A 25,898-nucleotide genomic window follows, 5' to 3' on the forward strand; every position below is an offset into this window, starting at 1 on the left:
CTGGGGCTCCATACAAGATCTCACCTCGTGGAGTTGCAATGATCATGAGAACGGTGAGGAATCAGCCCAGAACTACACGGGAGGATCTTGTCAATGATCAAGGCAACTGGGACCATAGTCACCAAGAAAACAATTGGTAACACACTACGCCGTGAAGGACTGAAATCCTGCAGCGCCCGCAAGGTCCCCCTGCTCAAGAAAGCACATATATATGCACGTCTGAAGTTTGCCAATGAACATCTGAATGATTCAGAGGAGAACTGGGTGAAAGTGTTGTGGTCAGAGGAGACCAAAATTGAGCTCTTTGGCATCAACTCAACTCGCCGTGTTTGGAGGAGGAGGAATGCTGCCTATGACCCCAAGAACACCATCCCCACCGTCAAACATGGAGGTGGAAACATTATGCTTTGGTGGTGTTTTTCTGCTTAGGGGACAGGACAACTTCACCGCATCAAAGGGACGATGGACGGGGCCATGTACCGTCAAATCTTGGGTGAGAACCTCCTTCCCTCAGCCAGGGCGTTGAAAATGGGTCGTGGATGGGTATTCCAGCATGACAATGACCCAAAACACACGGCCAAGGCAACAAAAGAGTGGCTCAAGAAGAAGCACATTAAGGTCCTGGAGTGGCCTAGCCAGTCTCCAGACCTTAATCCCATAGAAAATCTGTGGAGGGAGCTGAAGGTTAGAGTTGCCAAACGTCAGCCTCAAAACCTTAATGACTTGGAGAAGATCTGCAAAGAGGAGTGGGACAAAATCCCTCCTGAGATGTGTGCAAACCTGTTGGCCAACTACAAGAAACGTCTGACCTCTGATTGCCAACAAGGGTTTTGCCACCAAGTACTAAGTCATGTTTTGTAGAGGGGTCAAATACTTATTTCCCTCATTAAAATGCAAATCAATTTATAACATTTTGGACATGTTTTTGATGTTGTTATTCTGTCTCTCACTGTTGAAATAAACCTACCATTAAAATTATAGACTGATCATTTCTTCGTCAGTGGGCAAACTCAAAATCAGCAGGGGATCAAATACTTTTTTCCCCTCACTGTACTCCTGTTTGTTCTTAAGGAGATTACCAACATCTTTTTCAACGAGTCTGCAATATGGTCTCAATAGAGTGATTGCGATTGGCTGGAGGTACAAAATAACTCTTACTTCTAAAAGGAGTCAGAGTATGTGCAGGTGAGCAACCTACATGTTCAGTTGAAATATCACGATTAGGGGAACTAAAGTATTCCCTTAAACGGATGTTTCTAAAAACCTTAAACAGGTCGAAATTGTTGCACCGAGTTGCAGGCACAAAAGATAACCCTTTTAATGACATGCAAAGCTAAATTGACAAAACATTTTAAATACATATATACAAGAAACAGCAGTTTGAACATACCCTCTTGAGAGTGTCCTTGGGAGTGACCCTCCTTGCTGTCTGGACGACCACCTGGCTCATCTCGACTCTTCTCTTTTGTCTCGTACATCTTACGGATCACAGATGTGGGCACGAAAGATGGCGACAGCTGTACAACAGACAAGCACCAGTAGTTAAATTACTTTGAGTTATAGGAGGGCATTAAAAAGGTAACATGTAACAAACCAGACAGTTGGTAGAAAATTGTGGTTACAATGCATCAAATTATATATTTTTTAATCTACTGTGCATAGGAGGGGAAGAGTTGAACAGGCAGTTCAACAAATAAGCACTTATTTCCTGAAACCACTATGTTGTTTGACTCTGTGGAGGGATTGAACAGGGTCACATTCATTAGAATACGACCCAGACAACCTTTCAACGTACCATGCTGGTGACAGTGTTGCCAGGGGAGTTTCTGCCTGCAGGATGAGGGCCTGGACCAGGGGATCGGTTCATCCTGGGTTGTCTGGAGAACACACGCAGTACACACAATTGATACTTGAAACCAAGGTTGGAATTACAGGAGGGATAGAAACCCCTATAACAAATCAAGGGCCTCCCATAAGACTAGAAATCGCAATGTCCCCCAATAATTGCAAAAGTTGAATGTTGGGCACCCCCAAGTCATTGTATAGTTCAATCCCTGCTTAAAAGCTACAAGTGAAAGTCACCTGTGGTGTTGGTAGGCCTTGTTCTGAGGCATTTTGTTGTAACTTGTCTGGAAGGCGTGGTGGGGATGGAGAGCAAGGTCCTGCTGGATGATCAGAGCCTCCAGGTCAGGCTGGTCTTCAGCCATAGACAGTACCCTCATCTGGAGCCAGAGAAGAAAGCATTAATCTACCACCAGTTTTTCCTTACACTCATCTCAAAAGGTTGCAGTTAGCATGCCGTAATTGTTAGATTACCAAGACAATAGCTAGGTTTCCATCCAATTTGCGACAGATTTACGTGAATACTCTAAAATCTGTGTGAAAAAAATAAAAAATTTCCCCACCAGTGGTGTTTCCACCAAACTGACGTAGTGCCCATAAAAGGTACTTTCCACGTACATTTTCATGTACAGAATAAAAATCTAAAGTTCAATATGTTTCCATCACATTTTCAACTCTACCAATAGTTGTCTCACAAAAACTGTCACGTTAAATAGCAAATGTGCCCACTGGTCTTGGCATGTGTGCTCTAGCCAACAGCTGGCAGATACAGTGTGAGTAGGCTAGCCTACATGAGATGATTATGGATAAGAGCAAGAATTTGTCAAACGGCAGCCAAGGATCAATCATGTCACCAGAATAAGACCCTCGATACTTACTGGAAAGGAGCATCAAACTCACTGTGCACTTTCACCACCTTGTGAAGTTCATCATAACATTTAAATCTGTAGCCTCATAAACTGCATGTTTTCCCGAGTCGTAGTAGGAGAACCACACATGTAAATCCAAGTTTACTTCAATAGTTATTATACACACATATATATACACACACATACACTTGAAGTCGGAAGTTTACATACACCTTTAAAACTCAGTTATCCAATGACATTTAATCCTAGTAAAAATTCCCTGTCTTAGGTCAGTTAGGATCACCACTTTATATTAAGAATGTGAAATGTCAGAATAATAGTAGAGAATGATATATTTCAGCTTTTATTTCTTTCATCACATTCCCAGTGGGTCAGAAGTCTACATACACTCAATTAGTATTTGGTAGCATTGCCTTTAAATTGTTTAACTTGGGTCAAACGTTTCAGGTAGCCTTCCATAAGCTTCCCACAATAAGTTGGGTGAATTTTGGCCCATTCCTCCTGACAGAGCTGGTGTAACTGAGTCAGGTTTGTAGGACTCCTTGCTCGCACCATCTTTTTCAGTTCTGCCCACAAATGTTCTATAGGATTGAGGTCAGGGCTTTGTGATGGCCACTCCAATACCATGACTTTGTTGTCCTTAAGCCATTTTGCCACAACTTTGGAAGTATGCTTGGGGTTATTGACCATTTGGAAGACCCATTTGCGACCAAGCTTTAACTTCCTGACTGATGTCTTGAGATGTTGCTTCAATATATCCACATAATTTTCCTTCCTCATGATGCCATCTATTTTGTGAAGTGCACCAGTCCCTCCTGCAGCAAAGCACCCCCACAGCATGATGCTGCCACCCCCGTTCTTCACAGTTGGGATGGTGTTCTTCGGCTTGCAAGCTGCCACCTTTTTCCTCCAAACATAACGATGGTCATTATGGACAAACAGTTCTATTTTTGTTTCATCAGACCAGAGGACATTTCTCCAAAAAGTACAATCTTTGTCCCCATGTGCAGTTGCAAACCGTAGTCTGGCTTTTTTATGGCAGTTTTGGAGCAATGGCTTCTTCCAAGCTGAGCGGCCTTATAGGTTATGTCGATATAGGACTCGTTTTACTGTGGATATAGATACTTTTGTCCCTGTTTCCTCCAGCATCTTCACAAGGTCCTTTGCTGTTGTTCTGGGATTGATTTGCACTTTTCACACCAAAGTACGTTAATCTCTAGGAGACAGAACGCATCTCCTTCCTGAGCGGTATGACAGCTGCATGGTCCAATGGTGTTTATACTTGCGTACTATTGTTTGTACAGATGAACGTGGTACCTTCAGGCGTTTGGAAATTGCTCCCAAGGATGAACCAGACTTGTGGAGGTCTACCATTTTTTCCCCTGAGGTCTTGGCTGATTTCTTTTGATTTTCCCATGATGTCAAGCAAAGAGGCACTGAGTTTGAAGGTAGGCCTTGAAATACATCCACAGGTACACCTCCAATTGACTCGAATTATGTCAATTAGCCTATCAGAAGCTTCTAAAGCCATGACATTTTCTGGAATTTTCCAAGCTGTTTAAAGGCAGTCAACTTAGTGTATGTAAACTTCTGACCCACTGGAATTGTGATACAGTGAATTATAAGTGAAATAATCTGTCTGTAAAAAATTGTTGGAAAGACTACTTGTGTCATGCACAAAGTAGATGTCCTAACCGACTTGCCAAAAGTATATGTTAAAAGAAATTTGTGGAGTGGTTGAAAAACAAGTTAATGACTCCAACCTAAGTGTATGAAAACTTCCGACTTGAACTAATATCTATCTACACACACAAGTGTGTGGACACCCCTTCAAATTAGTGGATTCGGCTATTTCAGCCACACTAGTTGCTGACGGGTGTATAAAATCGAGCACACAGCCATGCAATATCCATAGACAAACATTGGCAGTAGAATGGCCTTACTGAAGAGCTCAGCGACTTTCAACGTGGCAGCGTCATAGGATGCCACCTTTCCAACTAGTCAGTTCGTCAAATTTCTGCCCTGCTAGAGCTGCCCCAGTCAACTGTAAGTGCTGTTATTGTGAAGTGGAAACATCTAGGAACAACAACGGCTCAGCTGTGAAGTGGTAGGCCACACAAGCTCACAGAACAGGACCGCCGTGTTCTGAAGAGCATAGCGCTTAAAAACTGTCTGTCCTCGGTTGCAACACTCAATACAGTGCCAAACTGCATCTGGAAGCAACTTCAGCACAATAACTGTTAGTCTGGAGCTTCATGAAATGGGTTTCTATGGCCAAACAGCCGCACACAAGTCTAAGATCACCATACGCAAAGCCAAGCGTCGGCTGGAGTGGTGTAAAGCTTGCCGTCATTGGACTCTGGAGCAGTGGAAACGCATTCTCTGGGAGTGATGAATCACACTTCACCATCTGGCAGTCCGACAGACATCTGGGTTTGGCGGATGCCAGGAGAACGCTACCTGCCCCAATGCAGTGCCAACTGTAAAGTCTGGTGGAGGACGAATAATGGTCTGGGGCAGTTTTTCGTGGTTTGGGCTAGGCCCATTTGTTCCAGGGAAGGGAAATCTAACACTACAGCATATAATGACATTCTAGACAATTCTGTGCTTCCAACTTTGTGGCAACAGTTTGGGAAAGGCCCTTTCATTTTACGTTTTAGTCATTTAGCAGACGCTCTTATCCAGAGTGAGTTCATTTTATTTATTTTTTTCATACTGGTTCCCCGTGGGAAACGAACCCACAACCCTGCCGTTGCAAATGCCATGCTCTACCAACTGAGTTACACGGGACCTCTTTCAGCATGACAATGCCCCCATGCAAAAAGATGGGTTAATACTGAAATCGTTTGTCGAGATCAGTGTGGAAGAACTTGACTGGCATGCACAAAGAACTAACAGGAGTCAGCCCATAGAAACGTATTGGGCTTATTTTGGACAGATGTTGGCGAGAGTGAAACCTCTCGCTTTGCCTCTTCTGCGGATACTGTGCAAGCATACAAGGACCAGACATTTTTCATTAAGAGCTTAATGGAAACATGCAACAATAGCAAGCCTATCGTCTTACAGTTCAAAAGCCTATAACCTATTATTGAACATGCAACTCCTGTAATGAAGCAGCTAAGTCATTTTCAAAACATTAGTCAAAATGTAATTCGCAAAAAAGACTGTCCTAAACCTAATGCGAGCAGCTGTGAGATTAAAATCTGTTAGAAATCTAATAGCAACAACTACAATGGGTTGCTAATATGACTAGGATTGTGCCTTTGGCTTCTGGACAAGGAAAGAAAGTTGATATAAAAACCAATAGAACAGGAGAGGAATGCTGGTTAATGGCATAATTGCCTCCACGTTTCTATGGATGGATTTTCGCAAGGCTACTTTGAAGCAAGGTAAGATATGCCTCAATAAGTAAAGTAAAACATTCAGGTTTCAAACAATTATACTGCCTCAAGCTCACAATAAAGTGGTGGGTGACATGCTGATAGTCAACGGTAGGCAGGCTATACCCTATACACCCGAATGGGAGGCGCGCTTTAATTATGAGTTGAGATTGAGAAATAAAAATAGCGCCTTTTAAAATCGTGGCCACCAAAGTTAACAACTCTAAATTAAATTGCGTGTTATTTGTTGAGCAATGACTGGGCTTACAAAAGCAGGTTTCACACCAGTAGCCTACAGACTTCGAGGAGCTACTCTCGCGCTGTCTGACAGGTAGTAGGCTATTCCGCTCCTCAAACTAGGCTCTGTATGCTGTGCGATAAATAAAGATGCATGACGACTAAAGAAAATACATTCGTGCCAATTTAATTCCACAAAAGTAGGCAAATTAGTATTCAGACCCCTTGACTTTTTCCACTTTGTTACAGCCGTATTTTAAAATTGATTGTTTTTTTCTCAGTCAATCTACACAGAATACCCCATAATGACAAAGCAAAAAGAGGCTTAGACATTTTTGCACATTTAAAAATGTACAATAAATATAAAATCACAATTACATAAGTATTCACACACTTTACTCAGTACTTTGTTGAACCACCTTTGGCAGTGATATTATGCATTTTATACAGGATTAGTTAATGTTTTAAATATTGTGAGCTGCATTAGGATTTGGAGATTGAGGACATTCCATGTATTTATTTCTGTCACTGGTGGGTGCCAGAAGGTATGCGGCCCAAGATAGCTGGGGGGCCACTGGTGCTAATCTTAGGAGGAGTACGTGATGGAATATCCTGACTAGGGTGCAACACGATACTGTATAGGGTGATCCTATTCTGGTGAGGAGTGACACTCAATGGTTGGCAACAGTTGGATAGAATTAGCTTGCAAACAAGTATATAAAAGGTGAGAGATTTCCTTTGTTCAGGGAGTTCAGATAGCAATGGGCCATCCACGTGCCCTTTGCTATGTGAACCCGGTACCGCAATATTAAATACTTTGAATCAACTCTCCATGTAAGGGTTTAAGTATCTTCTTGCATTCTGAATTACTTTATGCCAGAGAAACTCATAACAGATTAAAAGCGGAGCTGTATCGAACATTTAAAATTCAAATTTTTTTTGAGGGGAATAGATGAGTTGTATTCAATTACGTAAACAGATTTACATTTACGTCATTTAGCAGACGCTCTCATCCAGAGCGACTTACAAATTGGTGCATTCACCTTATGAAAGCCAGTGGGACAACCACTTTACAATTATTTTTTTCATATATTTTTCTAATTCTTAATTTGAGTACATTTATAATTCATTTGTTTTATATATATTTAGTATTTTATGTTTACATTTTTTACTGTTATGTATTTTTATTATTTTTTATTCTTCTTATTATCTTTAAATATATATAATTTTTTTTTTTTTTTTTTTTTTTTGTGGGGTGGGGGGTGGGGGTAGAAGGAATCCTTTTATACTATCCCAGGTATTCCATAAAGAGGTAGGGTTTCAAGTGTCTCCGGAAGGTGGTCAGTGAGAAATATCAAATTAGACAATGACATGGTGCTATGATTCTAAACAGGGTTTGTTCAGAGTAATGAGTAAAAAAACAGAGGAGAAGGCGAGTGGGTTTAACAAGATTGGGTGTAGGGTCTTTCAATGTGTATGACATTATAAAGAGAGTTGAGGTGAGTCCTTTAAATGGGAAAAAACAAAGTTGTTAAGAGGTTCAAGTCCTCAAAAAGATGATTATAAAGATAGAGTTGTGAGGTTTGAGTCCCTTGGTGTGTAAGAATCATCATAAAATGTTAGTTTTGTAAAGGTTAGAGTCCTTTGTGAATTACTCAAAATGGTCAGGAGAGAGAACAATAACTCATACTTCATAAAGAATCAGAGCAGATCCAATTAATCATGTTGAATCATGACACCAATGACAAAATAAGCAAACAACATTTTAATAAAGATCAAGTTGGGGATTTGATTCAAGTATTTGATTACTAATATTGCATGAACTAATAAAAGCAATGGATAGCCAACTTAGTAGACCGGTATCTGGCAAGACAGTCAACATTAAGAATCAAATCAGAGCTTCCTTTACCTCGAAGACAGCGAAAGGAAATTACTTAATTATTACAGACAAATCCGCATTTAAAACAAGTCTCTTAAAAGTATTGAAAATCAGACAATGCGCGAATGGATGTTAAGTACATTAGGGTTTTTCTATGTGGAACCATATATCAGTGATTTATCAGCATAGACAAATGAGTATCCTCAAGAAGGTATTTTTAAAAAAGGGATAAGTTACAGATATTGTCAATGATATTTTCACGCTATCGCCGTAAGCAACATGAAATGGGATTTCGTAATAAGAAAGAAGCGTATAAAGCATGCGATTTAATGAGTGCACGATGGCCTGGAAATATAATGAATAAGGAGAAAAAGTCAGCTAACGTAGTTAAGTAATTGAATGGAACAACGAGCAGAAAGTAATTTTAATCTGAAGTGTGCATAATAAGTTATAGAAATGTATGATAATTTGATATACATTTGGATAATAAGCTTTGATATGACGTTATCTTGTGGTTCCGTACATCAATGTCCATCATAGTATATCACGAAGTGGTATGACAGTGGGATATACAGTGAGGGGGAAAAAGGACTTGATCCCCTGCTGATTTTGTACGTTTGCCCACTGACAAAGACATGATCAGTCTATAATTTTAATGGTAGGTTTATTTGAACAGTGAGAGACAGAATAACAACAAAAAAATCCAGAAAAACGCATGTCAAAAATGTTATAAATTGATTTTCATTTTAAATGAGGGAAATAAGTATTTGATCCCTCTGCAAAACATGAGTTAGTACTTGGTGGCAAAACCCTTGTTGGCAATCACAGAGGTCAGACGTTTCTTGTAGTTGGCCACCAGGTTTGCACACATCTCAGGAGGGATTTTGTCCCACTCCTCTTTGCAGATCTTCTCCAAATCATTAAGGTTTCGAGCCTGACGTTTGGCAACTCGAACCTTCAGCTCCCTCCACAGATGTTCTATGGGATTAAGGTCTGGAGACTGGCTAGGCCACTCCAGGACCTCAATGTGCCTCTTCTTGAGCAACTCCTTTGTTGCCTTGGCTGTGTGTTTTGGGTCATTGTCATGCTGGAATACACATCCACGACCCATTTTCAATGCTCTGGCTGAGGGAAGGAGGTTCTCACCCAAGATTTGACAGTACATGGCCCCGTCCATCGTCCCTTTGATGCAGTGAAGTTGTCCCCAAAGCATAATAATGTTTCCACCTCCATGTTTGACGGTGGGGATGGTGTTCTTGGGGTCATAGGCAGCATTCCTCCTCCTCCAAACACGGCGAGTTGAGTTGATGCCAAACAGCTCAATTTTGGTCTCATCTGACCACAACACTTTCACCCAGTTCTCCTCTGAATCATTCAGATGTTCATTGGCACACTTCATACGGGCCTGTATATGTGCTTTCTTGAGCAGGGGGACCTTGCGGGCGCTGCAGGATTTCAGTCCTTCGCGGCGTAGTGCGTTACCAATTGTTTTCTTGGTGACTATGGTCCCAGCTGCCTTGAGATCATTGACAAGATCCTCCCGTGTAGTTCTGGGCTGATTCCTCACCGTTCTCATGATCATTGCAACTCCACGAGGTGAGATCTTGCATGGAGCCCCTGGCCGAGGGAGATTGACAGTTATTTTGTGTTTCTTCCATTTGCGAATAATCGCACCAACTGTTGTCTAACTTCCCGATCCTGTGAATCTGCAGTGTAGTTGATAGGGTGATAAGGGGACTATATTAGTATTATTAGTAGTAGACATTGGTATTAAGAATAATTGGTAAAACAATGTCATAGAGTCAATGCTTATATGGAATTCTTGGATTAGAAATGAACTCAACTAAACTTGTTCCATCTTCTCTTGAAGTAAATAGAGATGGTGTCTTGTTGCATAGCAGGGATAATACGGCCTAGAAAATAAAAACTCTAAACCGGCTGAAGATGAGCATCAGAGGCGTTGAAGACGTTCCTGTACAGCACCACTTCTACCTGCAACCGGTGTACAGCAGCCAATCTAAGCTATCAAATGCTTTTCTCTCATGCCTTTTTTCTTGGGAGTGGGACAGGAGTCCACAAGGAGTGAGAATGGAGAGAGATCTGTTCAAATACAACATTTCTCATGTTGTTGGTATACTGATTGGAAAATGGACAATACAGAATGGGGTGTAGAGATGGTGGTGACTCGGATGAGACATTGAAGTTGGGACATTGCCATGGGCAATCCATTTTTAACTATGAAGCACATAATGAAGAGATGCCAGAAGACTGAGTGCCGGGGAAGGAAGGGGTTGTTAGCTGTGTCAATAATAAATTTGGATTTATCTAAATTTGGTAATTTAGGTATGAGGTTGATGTAGGAGGTATATACACTGCTAAATTAATAGTACTAAGAATGCATTGAGATAATGATCTGTAGTTATTCTCAGGATGAGGACGGTCATAATATAATTATGGATATTTATACTAGAAAATGATGTCATGCTTTAGAAGCTTCTGATAGGCTAATTGACATCATTTGAGTCAATTGGAGGTGTACCTGTGGATATATTTCAAGGCCTACCTTCAAACTCAGTGCCTCTTTGCTTGACATCATGGGTCTGGTTCATCCTTGGGAGAAATTTCCAAATGCCTGAAGGCAGAGGTGTGGACTCGAGTCATGTGACTTGGACTCGAGTCAGACTCGAGTCATGAATTTGATGACTTCAGACTCGACTCGACAAAATGTACAAAGACTTGCAACTCGACTTGGACTTTAACATCAATGACTCGTGACTTGACTTGGACTTGCGCCTTATGACTCGAGAAGACTTGCTACGAGGACTTGTAATGACTTGCAAAGGCTTGCTAAGAGGACTTGAAATGACTCGAAACTAAAATGTAGGACTTTGGACTCGACTTGAGACTTGATGGCTTTGACTTTTGACTCGACTTGGGACTTGCCTCATCTTTGACTCGACTTGACTCGGGACTCGAGGGCAAAGACTTGAGACTTACTTGTGACTTGCATAACAATGACTTTGTCCCACCTCTGCCTGAAGGTACCATGTTCATCTGTACAAACAATAGTACGCAAGTATAAACACCATGGGACCATGCAACCGTCATACCGCTCAGGAAGGAGACGTGTTCTGTCTCCTAGAGATGAACGTACTTTGGTGCGAAAAGTGCAAATCAATCCCAGAACAAACAGCAAAAGGACTTTGTGAAGATGCTGGAGGAAACGGGTACAAAAGTATCTATATCCACAGTAAAACGAGTCCTATATTGACATAACCTGAAAGGCCGCTCAGCAAGGAAGAAGCCACTGCTACGAAACCACAATTAAAAAAGCCAGACTACGGTTTGCAACTGCACATGGGGACAAAGATCGTACTTTTTGGAGAAATGTCCTCTGATCTGATGAAACAAAAATAGAACTGTTTGGCCATAATGACCATCGTTATGTTTGGAGGAAAAAGGGGTACGTTTGCAAGCCGAAAAACACCATTTCAACCGTGAAGAACGGGGGTGCCAGCATCATGCTGTGGGGGTGCTTTGCTGCAGGAGGGACTGGTGCACTTCACAAAATAGATGGCATCATGAGGAAGGAAAATTATGTGGATATATTGAAGCAACCAACATCAGTCAGGAAGTTAAAGCTTGGTCGCAAATGGGTCTTCCAAATGGTCAATGACCCCAAGCATACTTCCAAAGGTGTGCCAAAATGGCTTAAGGACAACAAAGTCAAGGTATTGGAGTGGCCATCACAAAGCCCTGAACTCAATCCTATAGAACATTTGTGGGCAGAACTGAAAAAGCGTGTGCGAGCAAGGAGTCCTATAAACCTGACTCAGTTACACCAGCTCCGTCAGGAGGAATGGGCCAAAATTCACCCAACTTATTGTGGGAAGCTTATGGAAGGCTACACGAAACGTTTGACCCAAGTTAAACAATTTAAAGGCAATGCTACCAAATACTAATTGAGTGCATGTAAACTTCTGACCCACTGGGAATGTGATGAAATAAATAAAAGCTGAAATAAAATTTCTACTATTATTCTGACATTTCACATTCTTAAAATAAAGTGGTGATCCTAACTGACCTAAGACAGTGCATTTTTACTAGGATTAAATGTCAGGAATTGTGAAAAACAGAGTTTAAATGTATTTGGCTAAGGTGTATGTAAACTTCCGACTTCAACTGTATCTCTGTTGCTAGGCAAGAACTTAATTGGGTCCTATCATGGGGTTTGGTGTGTGTGTGTGTGTGACATAGGAATGTTTGTTATTTTTATCTGATCTGACCTTGGGTTGCATTCCTCAATCCTAACTAATCCAAGGCTGTACTGATTTATCAGTGACTGAAACCAGAGTTATCCTTTGCATCTCCTCAGTCATATTATGAGAACAGAATCAGGGTTGAACATGGTACCTATTAACAGTCATGGGTTTTCAAGCAATTGGGTCTGAAATGTCACATTGGACAATATGCAATTGATAGCATTGGATGCTATTACAGTAGATAACAGAGGAACGTATGCGATTATAGGGGGAAATGCATGTGGTACATACTTGCCATCAGAATAGGAAGGTTTTGGGAATTTAACTAAAGCTATGGGAAATAGAGAAATACAGGGTGGGATTAGTGATTACAGTTAGAGATGTAACTTAGAAATTGTCATGAATCAATGTATTTTCTGGGATGATGTCATGAGGTTAGGAATTCATTTGTATGTTTGGATTAAGTAATGTTAGATCTGTTGAATTTTACTTACAACAGAAAAAGAAAGAAAATGGGGGGGGATTGATATTACGTCTTTTATACAGGATTAGTTAATTTTGAAATATTGTGAGCTGCATAAGGATTTGGAGGATGGTGGGTGCCAGAAGGTATGCGGGCCAAGATAGTCTTAGGAGTATGTGATGGAATATTGTGACTAGGGTGCAACACAATACCATATAGGGTGATCCTATTCTGGTGAGGAGTGACACTCAATAATGGTTGGCAACTGTTGGATAGAATTAGCTTGCAAACAAGTATATAAGGGGAGAGATTTCCTTTGTTCAGGGAGTTCAGATACCAATGGCCACCCACGTGCCGTTTGCTATGTGAACCCAGTACCGCAATATTAAATACTTTCAATCAACTCTCCATGTAAGGGTTTAAGTATCTTCTTGCATACGGAATTACTTGATGCCAGAGAAACTCACAGGCAGCCATTACAGCCTCAATTCTTCTTGGGTATGACGCTACAAGCTTGGCACACCTGTATTTCGGGAGTTTCTCCCATTCTTCTCTGCAGATCCTCATAAGCTCTGTCAGGTTGGATGGGGAGTGTTGCTGCACAGCTATTTTCAGGTCTCTCCAGTGATGTTCGATCGGGTTCAAGTCCGGGCTCTGGCTGGGCCACTCAAGGACATTCAGAGACTTGTCCCGAAGCCACTCCTGCGTTGTCTTGGCTGTGTGCTTAGAGTCGTTGTCCTGTTGGAAGGTGAACCTTCGCCCCAGTCTGAGGTCCGGAGCAGGTTTTCATCAAGGATCTCTGTACTTTGCTCTGTTCATCTTTCCCTCGATCCTGACTAGTCTCCCAGTCCATGCCGCTGAAAAACATCACCACAGCATGATGCTGCCACCACCTTGCTTCACCGTAGGGATGGTGACAGGTTTCCTCCAGACATTACGCTTTGCATTCAGGCCAAAGAGTTCAATCTTGGTTTCATCAGACCAGAGAATCTGGTTTCTCATGGTCAGAGTCTTTAGGTGCCTTTTGGCAAACTCCAAGCAGGCGGTCATGTGCCTTTTACTGAGGAGTGGCTTCCATCTAGCCACTACCATAAAGTCCTGATTGGTGGAGTGCTGCAGAGATGGTTGTCCTTCTGGAAGGTTCTCCCATCTCTACAGAGGAACTCTGGAGCTCTGTCAGAGTGACCATCGGGTTCTTAGTCACCTCCCTGACCAAGGCCCTTCTCCCCAGATTGCTCAGTTTGGCTGGGCGGCCAGCTCTAGGAAGAGTCCTGGTGGTTCCAAACGTCTTCCATTTAAGAATGGAGGCCACTGTGTTCTTGGGGACCTTCAATGCTGCAGAAATGTTTTGGTACCCTTCCCCAGATCTGTGCCTCGACACAATCATGTCTCGGAGCTCTATGGACAATTCCTTCGACCTCATGGCTTGGTTTTTGCTCTGACATTTACTGTCAACTGTGGGACCTTTTATAGACAGGTGTGTGCCTTTCCAAATCATGTCCAATCAATTGAATTTACCACAGATTGACTCCAATCAAGTTGTAGATACATCAAGGATGATCAATGAAAACAGGACGCACCGGAGCTCAATTTCGAGTCTCATTGCAAAGGGTCTGAATACTTATGTAAATGTTTTTTTTAAATAAATATGCTAAAACGTCAAATAAACTGTTTTTTCGCTTTGTCATTATGGGATAGTGTGTAGATTGATTAAAAAAAATAACTTTTAGAATAAGGCTGTAACATAAAATGGAGAAAAAGTCAAGGGATCTGTATACTTTCCAAATGCACCATTTCAGCGACTAACCATTAACATTCCTAGGTAGTACAGTTTAAATGTTATTAACACACTGTCCTGTACGTCTCCAACTGCACAGCATGCTAGCCTGTCCACTTTTAGATATTGAAATCTAGTAGCCTACCTGGATAAGATGCTTATTTCTCAGAATGAGAATGAGTTACCAATTCCTTATACAAAGGCATATTTTTATGCTCATTGCTAGGGCTGTGGCGGTCATGCAAAAGCCTGCCGTTCTCACGTAATTGACCGTTAATTAACATAAACACTTTTAGCATCTCCAGGCCTCCTGCATACAAGCCGCTGATGCGCGCCTTTGGAATATCAAGATATAGTTGAATAAATCAATTTAATATACAGTCACAAATCCATTATTTATTTTAGGCAGGTCTAAAGAAAGATCTGAAGAACATTAATTTCAGAAGAACAGAATATGAGTTGGCTTACTGCATATCATCTGCCATAGGCTTGTTCATTTTTAGCAGACAAGATATGCTTATAAGTCCCATGCCATTATTTTATAGTAAGGATATTTTTCCCATTCCGGAGCGAGTGTGCATATGAAGTGGCTAGGTTGAGCGTAAAAATGATAATTTGAAACATGTCCTCTATGCTAGATTTATTTGGGAACTTTAGTTGTGAATGATACAATCCTTAGAATGTCTTAGAAATCAAAACATATGGGCTGCATGAGACTATATGAGAAAGTAGCAACAAAAAAAAAGCTTGTGCTCTGTTCTTTGCCCAAGGCTGCACAGCTGTTCTCATCAAGTAATCATATTTCCACCATTCTAAATGTAAATCTTGTCTTTACTAATATGTAAAATTAGTTTAGAACGGCCCATAATCAAATGGGAAGGAACAGGGGCAGGGGAAAGAGGCATGTCATCCATATGCACTCCAATAGGCCGCTTTCCCGCTGGTTCGTTTTTCAGGCTACTCCCATTATTTCACTCCACAGCGTCAACCAATGTTTGAGGAGCATGCAGCGTCTCTCTGTGCTACAGGTGATATTCCGCTCAAACTCTGTATGCCATTGGCTCACCAACCCTGTTCCTGCATTTACCCAGTGCTTAATTTGGGAAATCTAGTGAAATCTGTTCGGACATCGATAGTAACATGTTTTCACAACGAAACATTTCATTAAACTGTTGACAGGCCCGCTCTCTGCCCGCTGGAGGAAGGAAAGAGATGGAAACGCAAGGTGGTGAGATATTCTGTAGCAAAAAGGTAATGTGTCAGCCTATTAATTATGAAAGTATAAATTCACTATAATTGTAGGCACAATCAATATAATAATAATAATATAATATGCCATTTAGCAGACGCTTTTATCCAAAGCGACTTACAGTCATGCGTGCATACATTTTTGTGTATGGGTGGTCCCGGGGATCGAACCCACTACCTTGGCGTTACAAGCGCCGTGCTCTACCAGTTGAATGAACCAACAGCATCGCCTAGGCCTATACGTTCTCTCCCAGACTCATGAATAGAATGTTTGGAGCGTAGCATAAGGTAAGCAGTCCATCCAGTATGTATTATTATAATAATAATAATCTCAAAAAGGAGACTACTCTAATTTGTTTAATTTGAGTATATGCTAGACGAATGTACCAAAGACATCTTAAATCAGTTTAATATGCGGCAGGCTATGTATTGTATAATGCACAATCATTTTAATTCAGGTTTTTTTTAGAGGGCTTGGGCTCATATGCCTATGCATAAACTCTACCAGGCTTATGGGTGTTTTGAATGAATCAACGTTAGAAAGCACTGTCCATTTCGTTGTGCTAGGCTTTGAACCATCCACAACGACCATGTTTTCCCACTCAGTTTCAACCTGCGGTTTAACTTCTTTGTTCAAATTGATCACAGTGAGGTGAGTTTTAAAAGCACATACTGCTTTGATAAGTGTTTCATGCAATTTTCAACTGATGTCAGAGGGACAATACAGCCTCGAGTAACAGGCCATTAGCGACCGGATGGTCGTTAGCGAGTTGTGTACTACCAACGCATGTCCAGAGTGCATAAGAGGAGATTACTGTGACTCAATGGTCACCTAGAATTCTGACTCATGACTGCCAGTAATAGTAACCAGCCCTACTCATTGCACATTTATAAAAACAGACTACAGCTAGCAGGTAACAGTATGTGGCAAAATGCTGCTACGTGGTACCGCAATGCTGCTTGAGTCAGAAACTGATATATATATATATATATCCATCCCTTTTAAGACTATTCGATACGAATCTAGAGCAGAAGGAGGCTTGTGGGAGGAGCTATAGGAGGACGGGCTCATTCTAATGGCTGGAATCATGGAACGGTGTCAAACATATGGAAGCCACGTTTGACTATTCCATTCCAGCCATTACAATGAGCCAGTCTTCCTATAGCTCCACCCACCAGCCATATGGCTGATCAAGATACAAGGGCTCCGATACGATGCAGGAACGGTACACTTTAGTCTGAAATGAGTCAGTGCAATTCAAGAACAAATCGAAGAGATTCGTTTCGATACACTAACATTTGTTGCATAAACACTCATTTTCCACTCTAAATAAAAATCTGCTTCTGATGGAGCTCATGAGCTGGAGGATCTGTCTGAGCTGTGTGTGGCGCATGTACTGTGGGCACCTAATTTGAGCCATAAGGGAGAATAGGCATCTACCACCCCACTATCAGATTAAAATATTAGGTATTTTCAGAAGGTAGAAAGTAATATGAGCAAAATAAATGCTTGTGAAATCGGCGATTCGTAACGTTTGAATCGATTTTCTGATCGATGCATGCTACATTTGGATCAGTTTGGAGTCCGGACTGATGCGGTCCCATCTTAAACATTTTAAAATCGGGGACCGATGCGTATCGGTGAACAGTTACATCCCTAGAAACAGAGCTTTAATTTTCCAGAATACATTTGTTAATACTCCCGTTTTAGTAGGGTCTGCTCGCCGTTTTGAGAGTGGAGACATAAAAAAAGGGTATCATTTAGAAAGTTTAAGTTCTCCTATATTACAGTGTTGTTTCGATGTCTATATGACCGATTCTGTTCGACCAAACCTAAAATAGCAAGTTGAAACTGCTTGTTATCAGACAGGAAGAAGTAATCTTTCATCTTAGTTGTTGTGAGTGGCAAGGGACACACAAGGAGACAAGACCAACAAGACGTGAGAACAAGTGGCCAAACGTTCATAAAAAAATAAAAACCTTGATTCTTGTGATACAGGCATTTTGAATTTCGCGCTAAAACAAATTCTGTCACCCAGCCCTAATTCAGAAAAGCATTACTGTCCCAAAATTAGGGCCGGGACGATACCAGTATTGTCTTAGTTTTCCCATGACAAAAAGGAAAACACGAATCAGACTTTTGGTCCTTTAAAACCTGCTGTATGTAAAAGTGTGCTATAGCTTTGAAAATAAAAGGTGACTCTGGATGACAATTTTTGTTTCCAATATTAGGGCTGTTTTCCTAAAGAAGTTACTTCAGTTTTGTTTCCTTGCCACGATACAAACAAGTGTCGAGATACTAGTATCATCCTGGCCCTACCCATCATTGGGCAATTTGATAGACAAGAGTATCTCTGACCTGTTGTTGCTGTTGTAGGGTGGGTCCATGTCCAGGACCAGGGCTGAAGGATCTATGCATCTCTGGGAACTGCTCCCCCATCATGGGCTGTGGACCAACAGGGTACCCTGAAACACCACGAGACAAAATCAGCCGCTCAATCACACACCTTGTATTCATTAGGCACCAAATGGAAGAAAAGCAGGGGGGGTAGAGCCTATATGAACTTCTCCAATAAAAAACATTTGTTTTCATTGTGCCCTAATGAACACGACCTAGTCTTTGCTTCCACATTAGTGTAATGTTTACCGGCAGGAGGTTGCATGCGTCCATGGAAGTAGTCAGGTGAGGGAGCCCTCTGTGGGAAGAGTGGAGGTGAGGGCCCCCTGTGCTGTAGCAGGCTGTGTTGAGGACCAGGGCCAGGGGGTGGATGGGCGTTGGGGCTGCCTAGCAGGCTATGGAGGAGAGTAGGGGAGCCTCTACGGGGAGGTCCCTGTGCACCCAGAAGCTCCTGTAACAGTTACACACACCCTGCTCAGACAGGACCAACACAGACGACATAACACCAGCACTAATCAGGGACAGTCCCCTATTCCTAAACAAAATAATGCCATCCTTTCATGCTACAGCTTACTATCAAACTCAACAATTAAAAAAATGAATACACTGCTCAAAAAAATAAAGTGAACACTTAAACAACACAATGTAACTCCAAGTCAATCACACTTCTGTGAAATCAAACTGTCCACGTAGGAAGCAACACTGATTGACAATAAATTTCACATGCTGTTGTGCAAATGGAATAGACAACAGGTGGAAATTATAGGCAATTAGCAAGACACCCCGAATAAAGGACTGGTTTTGCAGGTGGTGACCACAGACCACTTCTCAGTTCCTATGCTTCCTGGCTGATGTTTTGGTCACTTTTGAATGCTGGCGGTGCTTTCACTCTAGTGGTAGCATGAGACGGAGTCTACAACCCACACAAGTGGCTCAGGTAGTGCACCTCATCCAGGATGGCACATCAATGCGAGCTGTGGCAAGAAGGTTTGCTGTGTCTGTCAGCGTAGTGTCCAGAGCATGGAGGCGCTACCAGGAGACAGGCCAGTACATCAGGAGACGTGGAGGAGGCCGTAGGAGGGCAACAACCCAGCAGCAGGACTGCTACCTCCGCCTTTGTGCAAGGAGGAGCAGGAGGAGCACTGCCAGAGCCCTGCAAAATGACCTCCAGCAGGCCACAAATGTGCATGCGTCTGCTCAAACGACTCCATGAGGGTGGTATGAGGGCCCGACGTCCACAGGTGGGGGTTGTGCTTACAGCCCAACACCGTGCAGGACGTTTGGCATTTGCCAGAGAACACCAAGATTGGCAAATTCGCCACTGGCGCCCTGTGCTCTTCACAGATGAAAGCAGGTTCACACTGAGCACATGTGACAGAGTCTGGAGACGCCGTGGAGAACGTTCTGCTGCCTGCAACATCCTTCAGCATGACCGGTTTGGTGGCGGGTCAGTCATGGTGTGGGGTGGCATTTCTTTGGGGGGGGCCGCACAGCCCTCCTGACTGCCATTAGGTACCGAGATGAGATCCTCAGACCCCTTGTGAGACCATATGCTGGTGCGGTTGGCCCTGGGTTCCTCCTAATGCAAGACAATGCTAGACCTCATGTGGCTGGAGTGTGTCAGCAGTTCCTGCAAAAGGAAGGCATTGATGCTATGGACTGGCCCGCCCGTTCCCCAGACCTGAATCCAATTGAGCACATCATGTCTCGCTCCATCCACCAACACCACAGACTGTCCAGGAGTTGGCGGATGCTTTAGTCCAGGTCTGGGAGGAGATCCCTCAGGAGACCATCCGCCACCTCATCAGGAGCATGCCCAGGCGTTGTAGGGAGGTCATACAGGCAGGTGGAGGCCACGCACACTACTGAGCCTCATTTTGACTTGTTTTAAGGACATTACATCAAAGTTGGATCATCCTGTAGTGTGGTTTTCCACTTTAATTTTGAGGGTGACTCCAAATCCAGACCTCCATGGGTTGATAAATTTGATTTCCATTGATAATTTGTGTGTGATTTTGTTGTCAGCACATTCAACTATGTAAAGAAAAAAGTATTTAATAAGATTATTTCATTCATTCAGATCTAGGATGTGTTATTTTAGTGTTCCCTTTATTTTTTTGAGCAGTGTACATTAAAAATAGCCACAAATAAAAGAAAAAAATATCAATACTACTTAAAAGCTTGAGTCCCACACACAAGCTAGTCCCAAACCACACCTGGAATATGTTCTTGTGCTGTGGGGCAGGCACTGTGGCTTCAGGCAGGGGCACTACAGCAGGGTTTGCAGGCTGATTGAGCTGTAAAAGGGGTGGAAGAAGGTGCAATAAGACAGCAGTCTTGGTAGTGGACATGCTTTTAAAACCCATCCCACTGGGCATTTTCAGTTGCATACATATTATGCATCAGACCAATTAACGTTGGTTAATAGTTTGTGTTAGACATCCCATTTTTACAATGTCAAATGTCTAAATACTAGAAATGACTGATGTCTTGTATGTAACAATCACAATATTCCATTGGATGACATTACAACCTCTTAATGACGTGACAATTCTAACATTGTAGCATATAGGTCTTGACAGATTAACCAAAAAGCAACATTAATTGATCGTCAGATCTGAACATTTGCCCATTGGGATAGGGAAGAGCATAATATGGCTCAGCCAGATGCAATGAAATAGTCCTGAATGTAGATATACCTCCATGCCCATAGACCTAAGTGACATACATTCACCAGGGCACAAAACCCCAAATGTAACAGGACAATGATAATCCAGTCTAATTTGATATGAAGGATAATGTTAAGGGTTAATGTAAAGAAAATCTGTATGCAATCCTTTGATTGTCATGTGAGTTTAAGTGAATCCAGAACAACCCTTCAAAAGAGGAAGTCTTCGAACTTTACTATACGAATTTGTCCATCACGTTTCTAGACGTACTGACTTTGGTGGTTCGATTTAATGGTTAGGATGTTAGCTTTTCATGCATCATTTGCTTTTGAAAACCTGCATGTAGCACTTACATGGAATGTAAAAGGCCACACTCACAGCAACACATACATGGGTCAGTTTACCGGACTCAAAGTCACCTGAAGCAGCTAGGGCTTAAACATCCAGCTTGACCTGAGCGGCAGCATGCCAACAGGACAGTCAGTGCTTTTTAAACACATTAGCCGAGAGCGGCACACTTACATTGCTGTTCACTTGGTTGTCTTTGGGATGGCTGGGCAGAGTTCCACTTGCCTTCATGCTGCTAACCAACTTGTTGAAGGCTGACATGTCAGGGTCTCTGGCCCGTGAACAAGAGGGCCCTGCACTGGGGCCTACACCGCCTGTTAGAGCCTGCTCCAGGTGCTCAGCCATGAAGGGCGTGCCACTGCTGGTGCTGCCTCCGCCGACGATGCCTCCCTGCTGCTGATTTTGTTGGGCCTTTCGAGGCGTCTGGTGGTGCTGCTGTTGGTGCAGCTCAGAGCCCACTTTCAGCCCCTTCAGCCCCCCCTCTACCTCCTCCAGAGAGAGAACTATGCCCGAGTGAGCTGGGGACAAGACACAGACGGGCAATGTAAATATGCACATATCATGCTAATGCACCAAAACCTACGAACCATCACTCAAGACTATGAGGGAAAATATGACAGGCACCCTCTAACAAATTACCAGTCTCACTTTTAAAACGTTGAACTAGCCACAGAACCTAACCATTTTAACATTTACATTTTAGTCATTTAGCAGACACTCTTATCCAGAGCGACTTACAGTTAGTGAGTGCATACATTTTTTAAAAATAAAATTCATACTGGGAATCGAACCCACAACCCTGGCGTTGCAAACGCCATGCTCTACCAACTGAGCTACACGGGACCTGCGTAGACACATTTTGTAGTAGACTTGCAGCTGGTGTAGTTGACATGGTGGAATTTAGGTACTGGTTATGTGAAGGATGACTCACTGCTCTGCTGTAGCCGTTGCTTGTTGACGTTGAGGCTGGAGAGGAGGGGTTTCAAGTCTATCTTGGCCTTGTGTAACAGCTCCAGGATGTCCACCTTGTCCCTGCGCTCCACTGACTGGATGGGTGTGAAGTAGGGGACAGGGCCCCCCTGGCTAGGGGATGTGCAGCGGGGGTCCAGCCCTGAGGGATGGAGGGGTAAACAATTAATTTCCCAAATTGACAACAGGGGGCAGTTTCCTGGACAAAAATGAAGTTTAGTCGTGTTTAGTTCAGGACTAGGCTTAATCTGTGGCCAGAACAAATATGTGATTTTATGTGTGGTAGTCCTCAACATGTAAAAAAAGCATTACATTTCATATTGTTGTGCAATTATGTTTTTCTAATAAAATTGAACAGAAGGCATCATAACTAAGGAGGCCATAAAAGGGTTTATGCTTGTGAGGATGAATTCTAGATGTTCTCCAGCACAGCAGCCTCTGTGCTAGCCTGGTCCCAGATCTGTTTGTGCAGTCTTGCCAAATCCTATGGTCACTGTCATGCCAATGACCATAGGAGTTGGCAAGACAGCAAACAGATCTGGGGCTGGAATACCAGTGTGTCCATTCCTTACCGGCCAATCTCTCCAGCTCCTCGTGGGGGGTGGAGCGCAGGCTGGAGGAGCGGCTGCCTGAAGGACTCAGGTTACTGGAGAACCACTGGCTGAAACGGCTAGCCGACACAGGGCCCTCCCCCAGAACATCCTCTATCATCTGCAACATAGGGACAGGGGCCGGTCAGAGGCAAGCTGGTGGTCCACAGTGGCAGACTGCTAAAGGGTGGGTGTGAGGTGGCACTTACATTTAGGGCTCTGTCCATCTGCACACTTGGGCTTTTTGTCAGTACTTTGAAAGTATTGTACCCTTCATTCATTGAATCTGTGCTTTATTTCCCTATCCCATATATATAAAATAAGGCAATGAGCTTCCTTCACCAATCATTTGCAAGGTATTCTAATAAGTGACGTAATAAACTGCAACAGATGGGCATACATTTGCATTAGACAAACCTAACAAAACCACCACACTGGAGAAACCGGTTGGTCCTTACAACAACCTTTGACTGGAGGAAAAAAAATATATAATAATACAGCAAGAAAACCTTTTAGAAAGTACGATGTCCTTGACAGGATGACAATACCACCATCACCCATCCAAACAGGCAAAGGACAGTCCCAAGCGATAAAGCCATGAAACAACTAACCTTCAGTGTATGAGAAGACCATGTGTAGCCAACTACAGACCAATGCGTAGTGCATTTAGAGTTGACGTACAACACATTACTGGACATCCAGCACAGTGCACACCTTATAGCCCCCAAGCACACACCTTAAACATGCAGTGCTACCCAGGACTTACAGAGGCCAGTCCTGGCATGGTCTTCTCCAGGTTGAAGAACTCATTGAAGTCAAAGTCTCCTGATGTATGCTCTGGTAGGACCTCTGGGTGTGGGACCTCCTGGTCTGCTGTAGAGTGAGAATCCCTCACCACCTGCTCGTGCTCCTCTGCTAGCCCACCGTTACATTCCACTGCTGAACACATTAATGAAACACGCCAATGAATAAACACAGTGCAAACAGACCATCAGGGTAGCTTGCTGGCTTTAAGATAATCTGATAGCTTTTCATGTAAAGTTACATCAGACAATTACATTGATGGAAGCTACAATCTGCAATATTAAACCTGATCTACCCCCTAAAAATTAAAAATGACATCGCTTTACACTGATCACCCACAGCACATGTTTTTGGAGCCCAAAAAACAAATCACATTTATGATATACATTATAAAACTGTAAGAAACGCTACCAAGTGCATATTAATAAACTTTGTTTATCACTTCAGTGGCCATTAGTAGAAACGAAATACACCACTACTCAAAATAAAATAGCAATGCATTACATCCATAAAACTGTGAACCAGGGATGTCAAACTCATTTTGCCCCGGGGGCAGCAGTCGGTCTTCAACGAAGTCCAGAGGGCCGCACTGAAAATGTGATATACTTATTTGCTGACAAAATAAAATAAGTCCTCCATCTATCTATATTTTTGAAATGTCCTATGCTCCTTGACTGTCTAGCTTCCATTTCAGTGATTATTAGGGTGCTGACACAGTCAAGAAATTGTATGAATGTAGGTCCATTACCCTTTCTACACAGTTTTGATTTGGTTTTAGTCATTTTAAAGTACATCGAGTTTGTTTTAAAAACTCAAGCCACCCGCAGGCCGGATTGCACCCAGGCCGTATGTTTGACATCCTTGCTGTAAACCAATGCCACCAGACATCCTTTTTGGGGAACACCAACTCCCATGAGCTCCAATGGTGATTTGATGCAGCATGACTTGCCTTCTCTCACAGAGTCTGTCCTCTTCCTGGAGCGTTTGGGTCTGCGCTTGTCCTCCTCCAGGATCTTGTCATCAAAGCCAATGAGCTCTATGGTCTCCGATTGGCTGGTCGGGCCCCCTGAGAACCACTCAGGCTCCTCCTCCACATACGCGTCATTCCTTCTCCTCTCACTGAACACACGCTTGTCCCCAAAGTCTCGCTGCAGGAAAGAACGGAAGAACTCAGATAAAAAAAACTTGAAAAACAAACACTGGTATACACCGAATCTAACATGCTGCTAAATACCATGTGATATATTTAAAGAGAGGAAAGAGTGGAATGTGTACACAGCTCCTGACGAGTGTCATTTAGATTGATTACTGCAAGAAGTAAGCCTCCCATTGAAGCACAATAAATATATATTTTGTGTGTCGGTACATGCAGATAGAATGGCCCTAAAGGGACAAATGGTTGTTTGAATTGAATGCAGATCAGGAAGCAGCAGATAAGACACTAACCCTGAACCTCTTATCCTTAAAGTCCCGCTCCCGTTCTCGCTCCTTCTCCACGCGGGGTTCCCTCTCCCTCCCCATCTCCCTTTCCCTCTCAAAGCCTCGCGCCGCCATGATGCGCCCACTGCCGATGCGCCGCGCCCCACCCAGTCGGAGACTCTCATTCTCCTTATTCTCCAGGGGGCTGACAGGGCGGCGGGTGGGTGCAGGCAAAGCGTTGCCCACACACCCCCCTCCGAAGCTACGACGCTGGGGGCTGAGCACCACATCCAGGTCATCCTCCTTTAGTCGCTCGCGGGGATCTGAGAACAGCATCACAAGAAACAGTTAGCATTCAACATTTACAATAATGCTTCACGGTTTATTTTACAAAGAACAGTAAGTGTAAGCAAGGTGGCGCTTCTAAGGACAGCTGTACAAATTTGAGCTAAAAAAAAAACTCAAACCCTTATTGAGTACGATTTAAATAAGTGCATGCCACTGTCATTTGAATATCAACTATGAAAATGATATACTACATTGCTCATTTACCTGCAATTCTACGTTTCAGAGGGATCCTATCGTCCACAAAGTCCTTCTTATATCCATCCACAGGAGAGCTGCACTCTGAGGTGGGGTACAGCGAGGCATGCCACTTCTCAGGGTCCCACACACCATCACTGTGCCCCCCCCCCCCAAAAAAAAAAAAAAAAATCACTGTTAAACCAGAGGGACCAACTCAAC

General features: G+C 42.9%; 1 protein-coding gene across 1 annotated transcript in view; it reads right to left on the bottom strand.

The window, feature by feature from the left end:
- eif4enif1 (eukaryotic translation initiation factor 4E nuclear import factor 1) overlaps nucleotides 1-25,898 on the bottom strand; it is a 33,053-nt gene that overhangs the window by 5,487 nt on the left and 1,668 nt on the right. Inside the window, exons 4-16 of the mRNA XM_045223796.1 lie at nucleotides 25,707-25,834; nucleotides 25,182-25,477; nucleotides 24,685-24,883; nucleotides 23,698-23,870; nucleotides 22,914-23,052; nucleotides 22,304-22,483; nucleotides 21,547-21,890; nucleotides 20,572-20,652; nucleotides 18,605-18,806; nucleotides 18,317-18,423; nucleotides 2,083-2,222; nucleotides 1,796-1,877; nucleotides 1,391-1,517 (exon numbers count right to left, since the gene is read on the bottom strand). Coding sequence (XP_045079731.1) covers nucleotides 1,391-1,517; nucleotides 1,796-1,877; nucleotides 2,083-2,222; nucleotides 18,317-18,423; nucleotides 18,605-18,806; nucleotides 20,572-20,652; nucleotides 21,547-21,890; nucleotides 22,304-22,483; nucleotides 22,914-23,052; nucleotides 23,698-23,870; nucleotides 24,685-24,883; nucleotides 25,182-25,477; nucleotides 25,707-25,834 — 2,198 coding nt within the window. The remainder of the gene's footprint in view (nucleotides 1-1,390; nucleotides 1,518-1,795; nucleotides 1,878-2,082; nucleotides 2,223-18,316; nucleotides 18,424-18,604; nucleotides 18,807-20,571; nucleotides 20,653-21,546; nucleotides 21,891-22,303; nucleotides 22,484-22,913; nucleotides 23,053-23,697; nucleotides 23,871-24,684; nucleotides 24,884-25,181; nucleotides 25,478-25,706; nucleotides 25,835-25,898) is intronic.

The sequence above is a fragment of the Coregonus clupeaformis genome, chromosome 12, assembly GCF_020615455.1.
Source record: "Coregonus clupeaformis isolate EN_2021a chromosome 12, ASM2061545v1, whole genome shotgun sequence".
NCBI lineage: Eukaryota > Metazoa > Chordata > Actinopteri > Salmoniformes > Salmonidae > Coregonus > Coregonus clupeaformis.